Here is a 14463-nt window from a genome sequence, read left to right as displayed (position 1 = left end):
GCCTTACACCCCCACCCGCCACCTTCGAATTTCTTCTGACAACCGTCTGGTGGTCCCACCTCTCAAGAGCGCCCGCTCCCAACACAAGCTCTTCTCCTGTCTGGCCGCCCAATGGTGGAATCACCTACCCACCTCCATCAGAGACACTGACAGTCTCCCCACCTTCAAGAAAAGGCTAAAGACGTACTTGTTCCGGTTGAACAACGGTACTTATGAAAGATTTGGTGGATCCGATGTTGGTTAGTTGTAACGGATTAACTACTTGAACATGCAGTAAATTATATTACTGTTGCTTGCTTTCCTACAGGTACACTCTTGCCCTTTTGAGGTTCATGTTTAATTTGTCATTTGTTTAACTACTTGCTGTTATGTTTCTTTCCATTGGCACTTATTTGCTTTTCACAATGTATGCTTCATGTTTTGGCTACCGGCATTGTTTATGATCATTGACCTGTGCACTTTCGCTAAGCTCTCTCTTGAAAGTCGCTTTGGATAAAAGCGTCTGCTAAATGAACACATGTGAACGTAAGTCCAGTGATCCTGACTTAATGTGTCCCTCTGCTGGTACCGTACCTGTTTACCAGTCCAGAGAGGGTGTGGCTTGATGATGGCGGGGGGGAGGAGCTTGACCCTGCCAACCTTGTCGGTCAGGCCCCTGTACACCAGCTCAGTGTACTGGTCCCTGGAGAAGAAGCACCCCCTGGTGGTCATCCTGGTGCCTGACACCATGTGGTCCTGGATCAGCCCTGCCAAGGGCTTCCCGTCCTTATCAGGACAGAGATACAGCGACACAAGAAAGGGGGGGGGGGGGGGGTGAGAGAGGATGTTAACGTGATATAACCCTCAAAGGTGACCTTCCCTGAACCTGCTTGCTGACCAGGGTGTAGGTGAGGGCGTCAGGGTTGTGGGTGAATCCTACCTTGGGGACCAGGTACTGCTCGTCGGTGCTGACCAGGGTGTAGGCCTCGGCCCTGGCCAGCTCGCTCTGGGGGAAGTGGGCGTTCATCTCGTCCCCGTCGAAGTCGGCGTTGTAGGCCTTGCAGTTGGCATAGTGGAGGCGCAGCACCTTCTCCCCTGGCAGGATGCGGGCGGAGTGGGCCTGGATGGAGGGCCGGTGGAGGGTGGGCTGGCGGTTCAGCAGCAGCACGTCACCGTTCTTGATGTGCCGGTTCACCTGGGGGACGGAGCAGAGCTCTGGGTCGGCCTCCGTGTTCCAATCTTCATGGACGGTGTGTGTGTCTTTGTGTGTGTGTCTTTGTGTGTGTGTCTTTGTGTGTGTGTCTTTGTGTGTGTGTCTGTGTGGGGGGGTTATGTCTGTGTGTCTTACTATCTTCAATGGCTGAGTGTGTGTGTGTGTATGGTGGGGGTGGGGGGGGGGGGTTGTTATGTGTGTGTCTTACTATCTTCATGGGCATCTTGTGTCTCCCGGGGCAGGGGGTGAGCAGCTGCTTGGCGATGGCCTCCCTCTGTGTGAGGCTGCTGCTGCTCAGGATGGTCTTGCTGCCGTCCTCGTTGATCACCATGATGGCCCCGGGGTGCACGTTGGGCCCGTTCAGCACCGCCTGACGCAGCTCCTTCACGTTCCACGGCGTGACCGGCTGCGGGTACGTCAGCTTGGTGGCAAACACCTGGCGAACAGAAGCACGAGTCGAAGAACAGGCTGGCTGAGAACCGGGGTGTTAGCTAGGGATGTTAGCTAGGTTACCTGGCTATATGGAGGACATCAGGAATGAAGGGAAAAACTGGGTTTGTTTGGCTTGTGAAGGAACTGGAGAGTTATGGTGATGAAGCATTTAGGGATGTGGTTAAGCGTGCTTTTGGTCAGATATATATCAAGATGCAAATGAAAAGTTGGTGTTACCATAAGGAGTGATCTCAAGAAATAGTTACCATGGGGATGCCAATTTCGTTTGTTCCAATGTACATGTCCGGGCAAATGACAGAGCGAGCGGCGAAGTCCACTCTTTTACCCATCATGTGCTTCCGGAACAATCCATCCTTCTTCTCAAGGATCTGAAAGGAGCGAGTGAATAGGATGGATTACTTTATTTGTCCTTGAAGAAGGGAAAGATGAGTAAAAGAGAATGATGGGGGGAAAGGGGACACACACACCTTGTTGTCTGTTCATGATTAAAGTTAACTATACGTTCTTGGCAGTGTACCCATTAGCCTAGCAAGTGCAGTTGCTGCAAGCGCTTTTTCAAAAGAAGCTCAACTCAAATAATCATTTTAAAAAAAGTTTCCATGACAGGAACAGATAGGAGCAAAAGAAAATACAGAGGATAACCAGAGTAAGCTGGGGTTAGGTACAAAAGGCACAAAAGGCATAAGAGAACGGCGCAAAATACGAGAACAGAAGGACAGTCTCGCGTGGTTACGCGCCTGTCGTATGCCGGGGTACTTCTCCGCAATGATCTTGTCCATGTCGCTGTCGAACACGATGTTGACGTGGCTCTGCAGCCTGATCCACACATTGTACAGCTTGTCTGTCAGGGTGGCGCCATGGATGGCTGTCAGGAAGGCCTGGTCGATCTTGGAGGGGTCTGCTGCTACCACCTCTGGGGGGGCGGGGAGCTCGGTCTCTCCTTCCTTTCCTTCCTGCAGTTTCTCTCCAGCGATCATGGCCAGCAGCTTTTGGATGACCCCGCAGTCCTTCATCACAGCCTGCATGTTGACCGTTTGGCCGTTGGTGAACAGCTGGTCTCCAATGCGGTTGACTGGCCGGTATCTGGAGGGGAGGCAGGAAAGGGGGGCAGGGTTAGATAGGATGCTTAGAATTAATCAATGAATGAATGAATGGAGGGAGTGGGCGTGTGTGTCTGACCTGCAGGGAGGAACCACTAACATGTCCAGGAAGAAAAGGTCTGGGAAGACAACTTCCTTTGAGCCCTGGATCTCCTCCAGCCCAGGGAAAAGACACTTCAGGAAGAACCCTGAGACAGAGAGACAGAAACAGGAAACCCCTTCAACAGACGTCTTCAAAAACAGGGGGTGATGAAGAAAATTACGTCACCCTGCTGAAAATGATGGAGATGGGTTACATTTATGGAACTATCTAATTGAAAAGTGAATGTCTCAGTTATTCCTTATATTATACTCTAAGTTGTATTATGGGAAATGTGATGCTAAGCTTTGACCGAGTAAAAACAATAGAAGTGTGAAACGTTGGTTTTAGCAAAGGATGATAGGGAAGTACCACTCTAAGGAATGCAGAGGCCTAGCCGTAAATTAGAACGTACACATAGGGCCAAGCTGCAGGAAAACTCCTCCAAACCAAGTCTGAAACTGTCACCCAGGTCAGGCCTAGGTCTGTGTCTAGGGGTTTTCTATGTTTATAAAGCACAATGTGTGTGTGTTGTGTGTGCACCCAACACGAGCCTGGACATGGTCAGATTTATGTAAGGACAGAGATGCCAACGTGACACAACTTCTGTAATCAGAAACCCTAGTATAGGGGCCAATTGGGTGACAAAGCGTAGAAATGGTCATCAACAGAAAGGTACCAATAATGTGAGGATGCATAATGTATCTGTGACCAACAGTGTTGTACCAATAGCAGAAAATGACACAAATAATAGGCAGAAAATACAGTATATAAGAGGACGTTTGGAGAGAACTTGCCAGTCTGCTCTTGGGAGCTTACTCACTTGGATACCTTTTTTTAACCTGTGTTGGAATAAACCTTTGCATCAATACTCTGAGTTTCAGTGCATCTGTTGGGACTTAGCCTGATTTTTGACTGGTTTGGACTTTGAATAATTTTCAACGTTGGGACTTAGCCTGATTTTTGACGGGTCAACGCTTAGAATAATTTTCATCGTTTGGACTTAGTTTATTTTTCACTTGTCTACACTTGGAATCATTTTCAACCCTTGGACTTAGTTTATTTTTGACTTGTACGGACTTAGGATTTTCTTCACTTCGACACTCTGATTTATTTTCACTATACACGGGAACTGGCAAAATTATTTACGACAGGGGGGCCCTTCGGCCTCCTTTACAAAGTCTCCTACCTCTAATCATTCTACCGATGTCGAAGCAAACCAGTGTGTGCTTAGCGTGCCCATGGTGTGAGCTGTAATGATCAACTCTCAGTCCACCTACCTTCTTTCGCCCACACCTTGACAAGGTGGTCCTTGGCGGTGCTGGGGGTTAGGTAGCCTCGCTTGCCCGCCATCGAGTCCTCCGGAGCTGGGGAAGAAGACAACAGGTTGGAGGAGAACTTACTACAACAACAGTACCAAATAGCCGAGTACACAAAATGGTAACATTGTGTTGCCTAGTGTATAATGAGTCCTTGAGCAGACGGGTAGCAAGAATGAGGAATGATACCTGAAACGATGACCGTTTCTGGTAGATTTTTCTGAATGGTAGCTGGCAGGGTAATTATGAGCTTGCTGTTGTGCTCTCGACGCACCTGAGACCGTCCGCACCTGGTCGAAACAGACACAGGAACACAGCAGGATTGGCACGGGGCACCCACACAGTTAGGCTGAACGGTAGGCTTGCCAAAGCACCACCCCTGACTGCAACTGTCTGGCAGTGTTGCTGCACAGCAGGACTATACCACTGACCGTGCTGGCGGGGGTCTGCTCCCCTCTGCTAGGGGGCTCGCTACTAACCTGCAGTAAGGACACTTCCTGGAGTTCATGTGGACCCTCCAGAAGGCTGTGATCAGCTGGCTCCTCTTCTCACACAGGTGCTTGATCTGGGGCAGGGAGACGGGGCATCAAGCAGGAAGGCAGACAGAGATAGATGGTGGGGGCACAGTTAGAACACCAACAACCATTTCAGGGGACACACGTATCATCCACACGTCAACTTCTCTTTCTCTCTATCCTCTCTTTCTTACACACACACACGTCCTTACAGGTAAGTTTTGCTGGTTATCTCCAGTCTTCTTGGCGAGGACTCCATCACAATATTTCTCCAGAGCTTCCTGGATCTCTGCACCAGAGGCCTGAGCATTTTCCTCGAGAAACTAGACACACACACACAAACAGACAGAGAGAAGTCAGACAACTATGGAGGGAGGCAGAGACACAGGACAGTCAGAGAGCAGGCCAAAACGTTTTTCTGTTTTGGCAAAAACACATATGACCGTGGATTCCTAGTACAACATTCTGGCTCACATTGATGGTACAGTCCCTGCTCGACAATGTGCTGCTAGCTTACCTGGTTGAGGACAGGCTCCAGCTTGTAGACCTCAAGCAGAGCTCCAGCATTCAGCAGCCTGAGCTGGTTTAGCAGTAGGTGGATGGCAGCTCGAGGGCACAACAGCATGTGGCAGTTCAGACAGGAGCCCCGCACCAGGAAGTAGAGTTTCTACAAAACAACGACAGGAGGAGAAATGGATGAGGACGCTGACGGCTAGGAGGCACTTGGTGCGTTGAATCCTTGACCAGGGCTAACAACACAACTACAGTGAATGAGATATTGGGGTTGTAGCGTTAGCTTACATCGAAAAGGAATGGATTGTAGACAGGCAGGGGTAGCTCGATGTGCCCTAGGTGGCCGGGGCAGTTGTTAAAGTCCTGCATACAGGTGGAGCACACCTCCTTGGAGTCTGGTGGACCCAAAGACAGGTCGTATAGCCCGTTGGGAGCCACATTCCCGACACCATCCAGGAACCGGTGGTTCGTTATGGTCTTGACGCTAAGCTTTCTGAAAAACACGATATAGGACACTGCTTGTTTATAATGGGTTAAGTCGTTTCAAGTCATATAGGTATCATCTGCTACCAAATTGATGTTATAGTTGGACTAATAAATAATAATATGTGGGCTATGCTACTGTTACAACTATCCAGTATTGACAGTCAATGGCGTGTTATTGGTGCATTCAGGACAGTTTCCTTACCTGAGCTCTTCTGCAGTATACATGCCAAATGACATGCCTTCCAGTCGCCGCCATGGCACGTCTTTTCCGAACAGCATTTTGGAATTATATCCAAGTAAACGGTTTAATACGGTAAAAACATCATACGCAGAATCCACATGCGTTAGGAAGTTTTACCACACGTGGGGCATCTGACGGGACGTACCATTACAAAGCTTGCGAAAGCAGCGAAAAATATGAATTTTGCTGTCTGGTTCCTTTACAAAGTACACATATATATCAATTTTCAAATATAACAATTATTTAATTGTACATTAAAAATGCAAAGGTAAAATCAGTTCCACCGTTAAAATATTTTGTTATTTGTGTACCCTTTTGAATCTTAGATGGTTTCTTCCTCCCATAAGCCTCGAGTGTGTGTTCAAGATGGCGGCCCCCGGTAAACTTGTAGGGTATTACATCCATAAAAATAGTCGCTTTATTCTCACGAACTTGGAGCAATTATATATTAACAGGTACGTTTTGTATGGTAACATCAATTATACATTTGCATGTAAGTACGTTCAAATGCGTATTTATCTGATTGGAAGTAATACTTCATCCTCAGTACTGCAGTGACAGGCTGTTGACAGGCCAGGTCACACACACACCTTGACAACATTGGCATATCGTCAATTAGCTATGATGAGAATTTAACCATATTGCACGAGTTAGGTGTAGGCGTAATGCACATAATGTTTGTTTTAGGAACTTAAGTTGGAGTGCAGCAGTTTGCCAGCAAAGCGCATCATCTCAAACAGGTACAGGATCTGTCATTGTTGTCATCTACATTTAAGTATCAGCTGGATAGCGGGCACAGTTTCACAAGCGTTGCTAACGACAAGCGTTGCTAACGACATTAATATTATTACAGTGTCTTCAGAGAATATAGTCATCCCCAAAAAGAAAACATGGTATGTGTGTCATTAATTCATTCTTTTACTTGGCAATTTTGAAGTGGTACTTCAGTGACACGTGACCATTTTTTTTAATCTCCAGGGCGAAAGAAGCTGTACTACAAGCCCTGGCATCTACAGTCAATAGGGTAGGACGCCTCTCATTGTCTCATCTATGCCCTCATCAGTCTAACAGTAAAACAAAGAATCTGCAGATTGTTTTAAATGATAACCCGGCGGTGTCTTCATTCCTCTCCAGGACCCCACAGCTCCTCACTTCATGTTTCAGGACGACCCTTACCTGACCCCCCGAAACAGCGGCGAGTTTGTAAGTCCGGGGACGCGTCAACATTCTCCACCATCTCTCTTCTCTCAGCAAAGAATGAGGCTGGTCTTACACGAGTAGTGCAGACAAGCACAGACCTGGCCGGCCATGTTAGATGTGACAAGCGATGGAAGGTAGCTAGGGAGATGTGATGGTCCTAACCCCCACCCCCCCTCTCTTGTGACCCCGTGCAGAGGCTGTACTCCCTCTCGCAGGAGGCAGGACGAGCAGCAGCAAAGTACTTTGTCAACACACATCCAAAGTTTTTCAAGAAGGAGTTCGCTGAGCCACACATACCAGTGAGCAGGAGGCTAAGCCAAAACATTTATCGACAATTATTTCTACAACCAGTCATGATGAGGGGGAACTACAATGTGTGTGTGTGTGTGTAGTGTCTGATGCCAGAGTCGTTGGAGCCCATTCTGGAGGAGGTGAGCGAGGCTGCTCTGGTAGAGAGGATCTCCCTGAGGAAGGTTCGCGCTGCTGTGGACATGTACGACCAACTGCTACAGGCTGGTAGGTTGCACATACACACACACACACCACACATACTAGAAGAGCATTGGGAGAGCTAAACAAACAAGTAGTGACAACAGTGTGTGTCTCTCTGTCCACTCAGGAACGGCGGTCTCTTTGGGCGTGACCAATGACCTGCTGGACCTAATAAGTTTCTATTGCGACCGGAACCCTGCACAGGATGACAAGCCAGATACCGAGGAGACGGTGAGAATGACTCTGGATACGAATGCACAGAAAACCGTATCGAGCCACGTAGCAACACAGTTTGGTAGTGCGTCGGTTGCATCAAACCCTGGTCTAAATGTACATCTTAGTCTTTCTCAACTGTAGTGGAACCCTGTTTCTAATTGTGCTCTTCTCCCCAGGAGGAAGTTCCGGATGGGGGCTGGAAGAAGAGGGGGAAGATGAGGAAACCGTCAGACCCAGTCCAGTTGGTCTGGAGGTAGGAGGGCTTAAGGGTGGGGGGTGGTCAGGTGGGGGAGGGAGGGGAGACCATGGAGCTTTTCTCCATGCCTATCTTGGCTAGAACAAACGGACATGTCGAGGTTCTCGAAGAACAGGTCCTACAGGGGTTCTAGAAAAGGCCGGACTGCTAGAACCAGCGGGCTGTGTGCAGGTCATGTTCATGTTGTCGTGTGTGTTCCAGGGAGAACAACAATGCAGAACGGATCTTTAGCCTGCTTCCGGAAAAGGACAGTCGCTCCTATTGCGCCCTCATCAAAGGCATGGTCAAGGTCAGTCACATTTGACCTTTACTAGACTTACATAAAGTTCCTCATCCGAGGGCTCTGGAACCAAGCTGTGTGTCTGGCCAACCCAATCTGACAGAAGTGTGTGTGTGTGTGTCTCCAGCACGGCGCTCATTCCAAGGCCTTCAACATGTACACTGATCTGCTGAACAACCGTCTGACTGGTGGGTCTCCTCCTGCCGTTGTGTGTCTACAAGCGTCGCAAGAGTGTGTCAGTGATGAGCACATCAGGACAGCTTTGAGACTAAATCAATAAATGAATGAATCAATGAATAATCCAAACGTGTATCAGCGGTTAGCACATTCTAGAAATGCTGTAGATCCAAGGATAGCGTTGAGAGTCAATACGAACGTTCAACATACCGAAGAACAAATGGGACTGAAAAGGGGAGAGTGAGGAATGTCAAGAGGGAGCGTGGTCGTGTTGGGTTGCCATGGTACTGACGTCGGATCCTCTTCCTCCAGCGGACGTCCACACCTTCAACGGTCTGATCAGCGCTGCTCCGTTTGTGAAAGAGAAGTACAACGACAAGTGGGATCTGGTTGTGGTGAGTGTGTGTGTGTGTGTGTCGTGGAAGACTTTACATTGCGGTCTTGATGACTCGCTTCCTCGTCCTTTCTCGGAACAGCCTCACCTTCATCCCTCCCTCCCTGTTCTCGCCTCCCTCCCTCCCTCCCTGTTCTCGCCTCCCTCCCTCCCTCCCTCCCTGTTCTCGCCTCCCTCCCTCCCTCCCTGTTCTCGCCTCCCTCCCTCCCTCCCTGTTCTCGCCTCCCTCCCTCCCTCCCTCCCTGTTCTCGCCTCCCTCCCTCCCTCCCTCCCTGTTCTCGCCTCCCTCCCTCCCTCCCTGTTCTCGCCTCCCTCCCTCTCTCCCTCCCTGTCCTTGCCTCCCTCCCCGCCTATAGGAGCTGTTGAAGCAGATGAGTTACCAGAAGATCCAGCCCAACCTGCTGGTGTTCAACACCACGCTGAAGGCCTTGGCCTACTGTGGTCCCCTGAGCCGCGCCCAGGCCATGCCTCTGCTCAGCGAGATGAAGGCTATGGGCATCGGTCAGTATGGGGCCACGCTCACACACACACACACACACACACACACGTGTTGTGCTATCCCTAGTTCTGGGGTCTTACTCACTGCAACCCCCTCCTCCTCCATTTCTGTCTTTCTCTCTGATTGTCTGTCTGTCTGTCTCTCTCTCCACCTGTCTGTCTCTCTCCAGCCCCCAGTCTGGCAACATTCAAGCACCTCCTGCGCATCTTCCATAGAGCAGGTCAGTACCCCTCCTGTCCTGCAGGGGCAGTGTTACTTTATCAACCTTTTAGTAGGGGGGTCAGATGGCTGCGCAGTTAGGGAATCGGCTATTAATCAGAAGTTTGCCGGTTTGATTCCCTGGCCGTGCAAAATGACGTTGTGTCCTTGGGCAAGGCACTTCACCCTATTTGCCTCTGGGGGAATGTCCCTGTACTGACTGTAAGTCGCTCTGGATAAGAGTGTCTGCTAAATGACTAAATGTAATGTAATGTAGTAATACAGGACCCATGGATTTACCTCACATGCCTTGTTTTCTCTCCCCCCTCCTCTCCTTCCCTCCAGCCCTGACCAGCCAAGCCAAGTCCAACATGTTACACGACGTGATGTCAGAGGTGTCGGGAAAGAGCTTTGTGTGTCAGGACCCTGAAGATGGTAGGGGCATTCTGGATTGTTCTTTTGCCTCTTTGGTTTGTTGGCTGCACCCCTCAGACTCACCCTCTTTTATTTTTTTATTTTTGTCTTTTCAGTGTATTTCTTCTCACAAGCCATGAAAATAGTAAGTGACCTGTGTGTGTGTATGTGTGGACTTAAGCCCAATTTATACTTAGGTCGCAGACACTTTTGAAATGGTCGCCGACAGAAATGGCGTCACGGTCGACACTTATAACCGTTGCTTGAAAGTGTCGCCTACCAGGAGAAATTTCTACTGGTGCTGATGTCGTCACATAGTGTCGCGCAAGTGTGATTGGCTAGATAGACGGCACGCGTCGTTGACTGCGTTGTTTTGAATATTCAGTGAACGCTCAACAGCTGTTTAAGATGGAAGGAATAAAGGAGAGATTGGCAGAGCAAGTTAGAACATATCCACACCTTTATGATGCCTCTCAAAATTAGCTACAGCCATATTCTCCGATCGATCACCTAGGCTACAAAGCGTAAACAATGTAACCATAACTATGTGTTTGCCGAAGTATAAATGCAGCAGCCTGAGCGACACCTTTTTTTTCCGTCGGCGACCATTTCAAGTGTCGGCGACATAAGTATAAATTAGGCTTTAAGGTAAGTGCAATCTTCCTGGGATTTGGAGAAGCGCGTGTTGAAGCCTAAAGTAAGGGTGCGTATGTGTGTGTCTGACCTGTGTGTGTGTGTGTGTGTGTCTGACCTGTGTGTGTGTGTGTGTGTGTCTCTTCAGTGTCTAGACACCAAGGACATTGAGATGGGATACCAGGTTTACAACCTTTCACAAACAGGCGAGAACTGGAGGCTGTTAGGAGACACCTACCATCAAAGTATCTTCTAGTGAGTGTCTCTCAACTGGGATATTGACAAACGTACACACATTGTCTGTTTAGTCCTGCTCACCCGACGCATGCGTGTGTGTGTCTCCTCTCCAGTGGACGATTTTTCAGCCTGCTGTGTTTGATGGAACACATCGATGTGGTGCTGAAGTGGTACAAGGAGCTAATCCCCTCTGTGAGTGTACACACACCTGCTCCCTCCCTCACACACACACACACACGCCCGTGACAACTGAAGTTTTAATCCTGTGTGTGTGTGTGTGTGTGTGTGTGTGTGTAGCTATACTACCCCAACCCCCAGGGCATGATGGATCTTCTGCAGGCTCTGGACACTGACGGCAGACTAGACCTGATCCCACAGATCTGGAAAGGTGAGTGGGGCTCACCAGTGAAGTTCTGCGTGCTCCTCTGGTTCTCAGCTCGTTCTCAGGTGAAGCTGAACGTGGAGCGCATCAAACTAGGGGGACTGAGACTGGAGGGCTGGTGAAGTGGCTGATGTAGGTGTTGATTCTCTCTCTGTCTCTGTGTCTCTCTCTCTCTCTGTCTCTGTGTCTCTCTCTTTCTCTCTTTCCCCCTCCCTCTCTCCTCTCTCCCAGACATCCGTCGTCTGGGCCATGACAACAAGTCCACTGTGGTGGAGGAGGTTCTGACTCTCATGGCCAGAGACAAACACAGCCCTGAGGTGAGACACACACACACCGAGTACTCCACTGTGTGTACTGTACTGTGTATGCAAATGTAAAAAAATATATATATACAGTGCCCTCCAAAAGTATTGGAACAGTGAGGCGAATTCCTTTATTTTTGCTGTAGACTGAAAACATTTGGGCTTGACATCAAAAAATGAACGTGAGACCAGAGATCAACGTTTCAGCTTTTATTTCCAGGTATTTACATCAGGATCTGATGCACAACTAAGAAAATATCACATTTTGTTTGAATCCACCCATTTGTCATGTGATCAAAAGTATTGGAACAGATATACTTAAAACATATTTAAGTGAATAAGACTTAATATTTAGTTGCAAATCCTTTGCTTTCAATAACTGCAGCAAGTCTGTGACCCATTGACGTCACCAAACTTTTGCATTCTTCCTTTTTGATGCTTTCCCAGGCTTTCACTGCAGCCTCTTTCAGTTGTTGTTTGTTTTGTGGGGTTCCTCCCTTCAGTCTCCTCTTAAGCAGGTAAAATGCATGCTCTATAGGGTTTAAGTCTGGAGATTGACTTGGCCAGTCTAATACCTTCCATTTCTTGCCCCTGATGAACTCCTTTGTTGTTTTGGCAGTGTGTTTTGGGTCGTTATCTTGCTGCATGATGAAGGCTCTGCCAATCAGTTTGGTTGCATCTTTCCTTAAATTGGCAGACAAAATGTTTCTGTAGACTTCCGAGTTCATTTTGCTGCTGCCATCATGTGTTACATCCTCAATGAAGATTAATGAGCCCGTCCCAGAAGAAGCCATGCAAGCCCAAGCCATGACATTACCTCCACCGTGTTTCACAGATGAGCTTGTGTGTTTGGGATCATGAGCAGTTCCTTTCTTTCTCCAAACTTTAGCCTTTCTATCACTTTGGTAAAAGTTAATCTTTGTCTCATCAGTCCATAAAACTTTGTCCCAGAATTTTTGAGGTTCATCTCTGTACTTTTTGGCAAATTCCAGCCTGGCCTTCCTATTCTTCTTGCTAATGAGTGGTTTGCATCTTCTGGTGTAGCCCTTGTACTTTTGTTCATGAAGTCTTCTGCGAACAGTAGATAGTGATACCTTCACTCCTGCCATCTGGAGGTTGTTGCTGATCTCACTAACAGTTGTTTTAGGGTCTTTCTTTACAGCTCTTACAATGTTTCTGTCATCAACTGCTGATGTTTTCCTTGGTCTACCTGTTCGATGTCTGTTACTTAGTACACCAGTAGTTTTCTTCTTCTTCAGGACATTCCAAATGGTTGTACTGGCTATGGCCAATGTTTCTGCAATGGCTCTGATTGATTTTCCATCTTCTCTAAGACTCACAATTGCTTGTTTTTCACCCAAAGACAGCGCTCTGGTTTTCATGTTGTTTTCACCTCTGAATACAGTCTGCATAGACAAAACCTATCTTACCCAATCTGAGCCTGAGTGTAGACATTCAGTGGTATTTATTGATTGAATAATGTATGTAATAGGACACACCTGGGCAACAAAACACACCTGTCAGTCACATGTTCCAATACTTTTGCTCACGTGACAAATGGGTGGGTTCGAACAAAAAGGTGATATTTTCTAATTTGTGCATCAGATCCTGATGTAAATACCTGGAAATAAAAGCTGAAACGTTGATCTCTGGTTTCACATTCATCGTTTGATGTCAAGCCCAAATGTTTTCAGTCTACAGCAAAAATAAAGGAATTGGCCTCACTGTTCCAATACTTTTGGAGGGCACTGTATATTACAAGTGATTAAGATGTGGGTGCACTGAGTATTCAATAAAACCACTTGTAACCTCCATCCTGTGTGTGTGTGTGTGTGTCAGGTCCAGGAGGCGTTTGCCGCGTGTGCCCTGGACGTGAAGGCGGTGTACCAGCAGGGGAGCCGGGGGCAGGAGGTCCTGACCTGGTCGGTGTCTGCCCTCACAGACGTCACCTCCCTCCTGCTGGCTGCCCACAACACCCAGCAGGCCTGGTGAGGACTGGGGGAGGGGGGAGGGGGGAGAGGGGAGCTTGGCTGGGGTGGGGAAGGTAGGAAGGGGGTGTGGGGGGGCAGGTCCCTGGATGTTCGATAGTATCAAATGTTCATGTGCTTTTGTGAATTTCGAGGCTGAATGTTCCCTTCTCTTTCCAGGGACATGCTGACGCTGTTCAAGGCCAAAAACAGGGTTCCACCGTAAGTTCGCCTGTCCTGAAACTGTTCCGCCTCGTTCCGCCTGCCCGACTCATCGCATGTCTGGGACTGCCGGCCGTGCGATTGGCCCAGCTGTGACCCCGACTGTCTCTCTCCCACAGGAAGGAGCTGTTGGACAACTTCCTGTCGAGCTGCAGAAGCGACTCTGAGAAGGCCGTGAAGCTGGTGAAGCTGTCTGCCAACTTCTGCCACCCCTCCACCCCCGCCCTGGCTGCCAGGCTGCTGCAGGAGTTTGAGCTCACCGATGAGCAAAGGTACGGGAACATGCACACTCGTACCAGCTTCACACTCAACCACGCGCTACAGATATGTCTGTTTCATGTTTCATTCTGTCTCTTTTGTCTTCACCCCCCACCTTTACGCTCTCCTGTTTGCAGGGCTGCTGTGGCTGAGTTTGAGTTCGCTGCGGAGGTCAGCAACTGAGAGCAACCAGGGATTCTGGGATGTCTGTGTAGAGCGAACACCTGGACGGAGATGTGCTGAATCATGTTCAATAAAACCACAATTCAGTTTAAAACCAAACTAAACTACAGGAAGTGATGTTGATTCTGTGTTAATGGCTGATTTATATGAGTGTATTACTGGTGGCACTTCATTGACTTATGGCTTATTTGTTACGTGTTAAATATACATTAAAATTAATTACAATACAAGTTTGGTGAAAAGAGATTTGATTAT

The 14463-nt window shown here is 48.4% G+C and overlaps 2 protein-coding genes across 3 annotated transcripts in view; one reads left to right on the top strand and one right to left on the bottom strand.

The window, feature by feature from the left end:
* The window catches only part of polr1a (RNA polymerase I subunit A), a 43841-nt gene extending 37631 nt beyond the window's left edge, over positions 1 to 6210 (bottom strand). Inside the window, exons 1-13 of the mRNA XM_047019510.1 lie at positions 5860 to 6210; positions 5460 to 5664; positions 5176 to 5325; positions 4871 to 4981; positions 4623 to 4708; positions 4333 to 4433; positions 4105 to 4191; positions 2825 to 2933; positions 2383 to 2728; positions 1891 to 2013; positions 1401 to 1628; positions 920 to 1174; positions 574 to 765 (exon numbers count right to left, since the gene is read on the bottom strand). Of these exons, the coding sequence (XP_046875466.1) occupies positions 574 to 765; positions 920 to 1174; positions 1401 to 1628; positions 1891 to 2013; positions 2383 to 2728; positions 2825 to 2933; positions 4105 to 4191; positions 4333 to 4433; positions 4623 to 4708; positions 4871 to 4981; positions 5176 to 5325; positions 5460 to 5664; positions 5860 to 5936 (2070 nt within the window). The 5' untranslated portion in view covers positions 5937 to 6210. The remainder of the gene's footprint in view (positions 1 to 573; positions 766 to 919; positions 1175 to 1400; positions 1629 to 1890; positions 2014 to 2382; positions 2729 to 2824; positions 2934 to 4104; positions 4192 to 4332; positions 4434 to 4622; positions 4709 to 4870; positions 4982 to 5175; positions 5326 to 5459; positions 5665 to 5859) is intronic.
* Positions 5278 to 14438, top strand: ptcd3 (pentatricopeptide repeat domain 3). 2 transcript variants are annotated; one of them, XM_047019522.1, is made up of 25 exons: positions 5284 to 5384; positions 6225 to 6353; positions 6586 to 6638; positions 6752 to 6791; positions 6877 to 6922; positions 7033 to 7101; positions 7293 to 7397; positions 7491 to 7614; positions 7718 to 7821; positions 7983 to 8059; positions 8264 to 8351; positions 8470 to 8530; positions 8832 to 8914; positions 9270 to 9414; positions 9582 to 9632; positions 9956 to 10045; positions 10141 to 10169; positions 10806 to 10912; positions 11008 to 11086; positions 11192 to 11282; positions 11508 to 11593; positions 13418 to 13566; positions 13726 to 13767; positions 13887 to 14039; positions 14163 to 14438. In XM_047019522.1, the coding sequence occupies exons 2-25, from the start codon at positions 6265 to 6267 to the stop codon at positions 14206 to 14208; spliced, it is 2007 nt and encodes a 668-aa protein (XP_046875478.1). In that variant the 5' UTR covers positions 5284 to 5384; positions 6225 to 6264; the 3' UTR covers positions 14209 to 14438. The 2 variants fall into 2 exon arrangements, with proteins under 2 accessions (XP_046875486.1, XP_046875478.1); XM_047019530.1 differs by lacking the exon at positions 6225 to 6353 and having other exon boundaries at positions 5278 to 5384.
* Positions 14439 to 14463: the final 25 nt, after the last annotated feature.

The sequence above is a fragment of the Hypomesus transpacificus genome, chromosome 1 (genome assembly GCF_021917145.1).
Source record: "Hypomesus transpacificus isolate Combined female chromosome 1, fHypTra1, whole genome shotgun sequence".
In the NCBI taxonomy this organism is placed as follows: domain Eukaryota; kingdom Metazoa; phylum Chordata; class Actinopteri; order Osmeriformes; family Osmeridae; genus Hypomesus; species Hypomesus transpacificus.
Note: the sequence above shows the minus strand (reverse complement) of the source record. Positions and strands in the feature narration are given on the sequence as shown.

Coding starts and splice junctions, on each gene's coding strand:
- ptcd3 (XM_047019522.1), top strand. CDS start 6,265: ATGGCGGCCCCCGGTAAACTTGTAGGGTATTACATCCATAAAAATAGT. Junction 10,170..10,805: donor TCTCACAAGCCATGAAAATA/GTAAGTGACCTG, acceptor GTGTCTCTTCAG/TGTCTAGACACCAAGGACAT. Junction 11,087..11,191: donor ACAAGGAGCTAATCCCCTCT/GTGAGTGTACAC, acceptor GTGTGTGTGTAG/CTATACTACCCCAACCCCCA.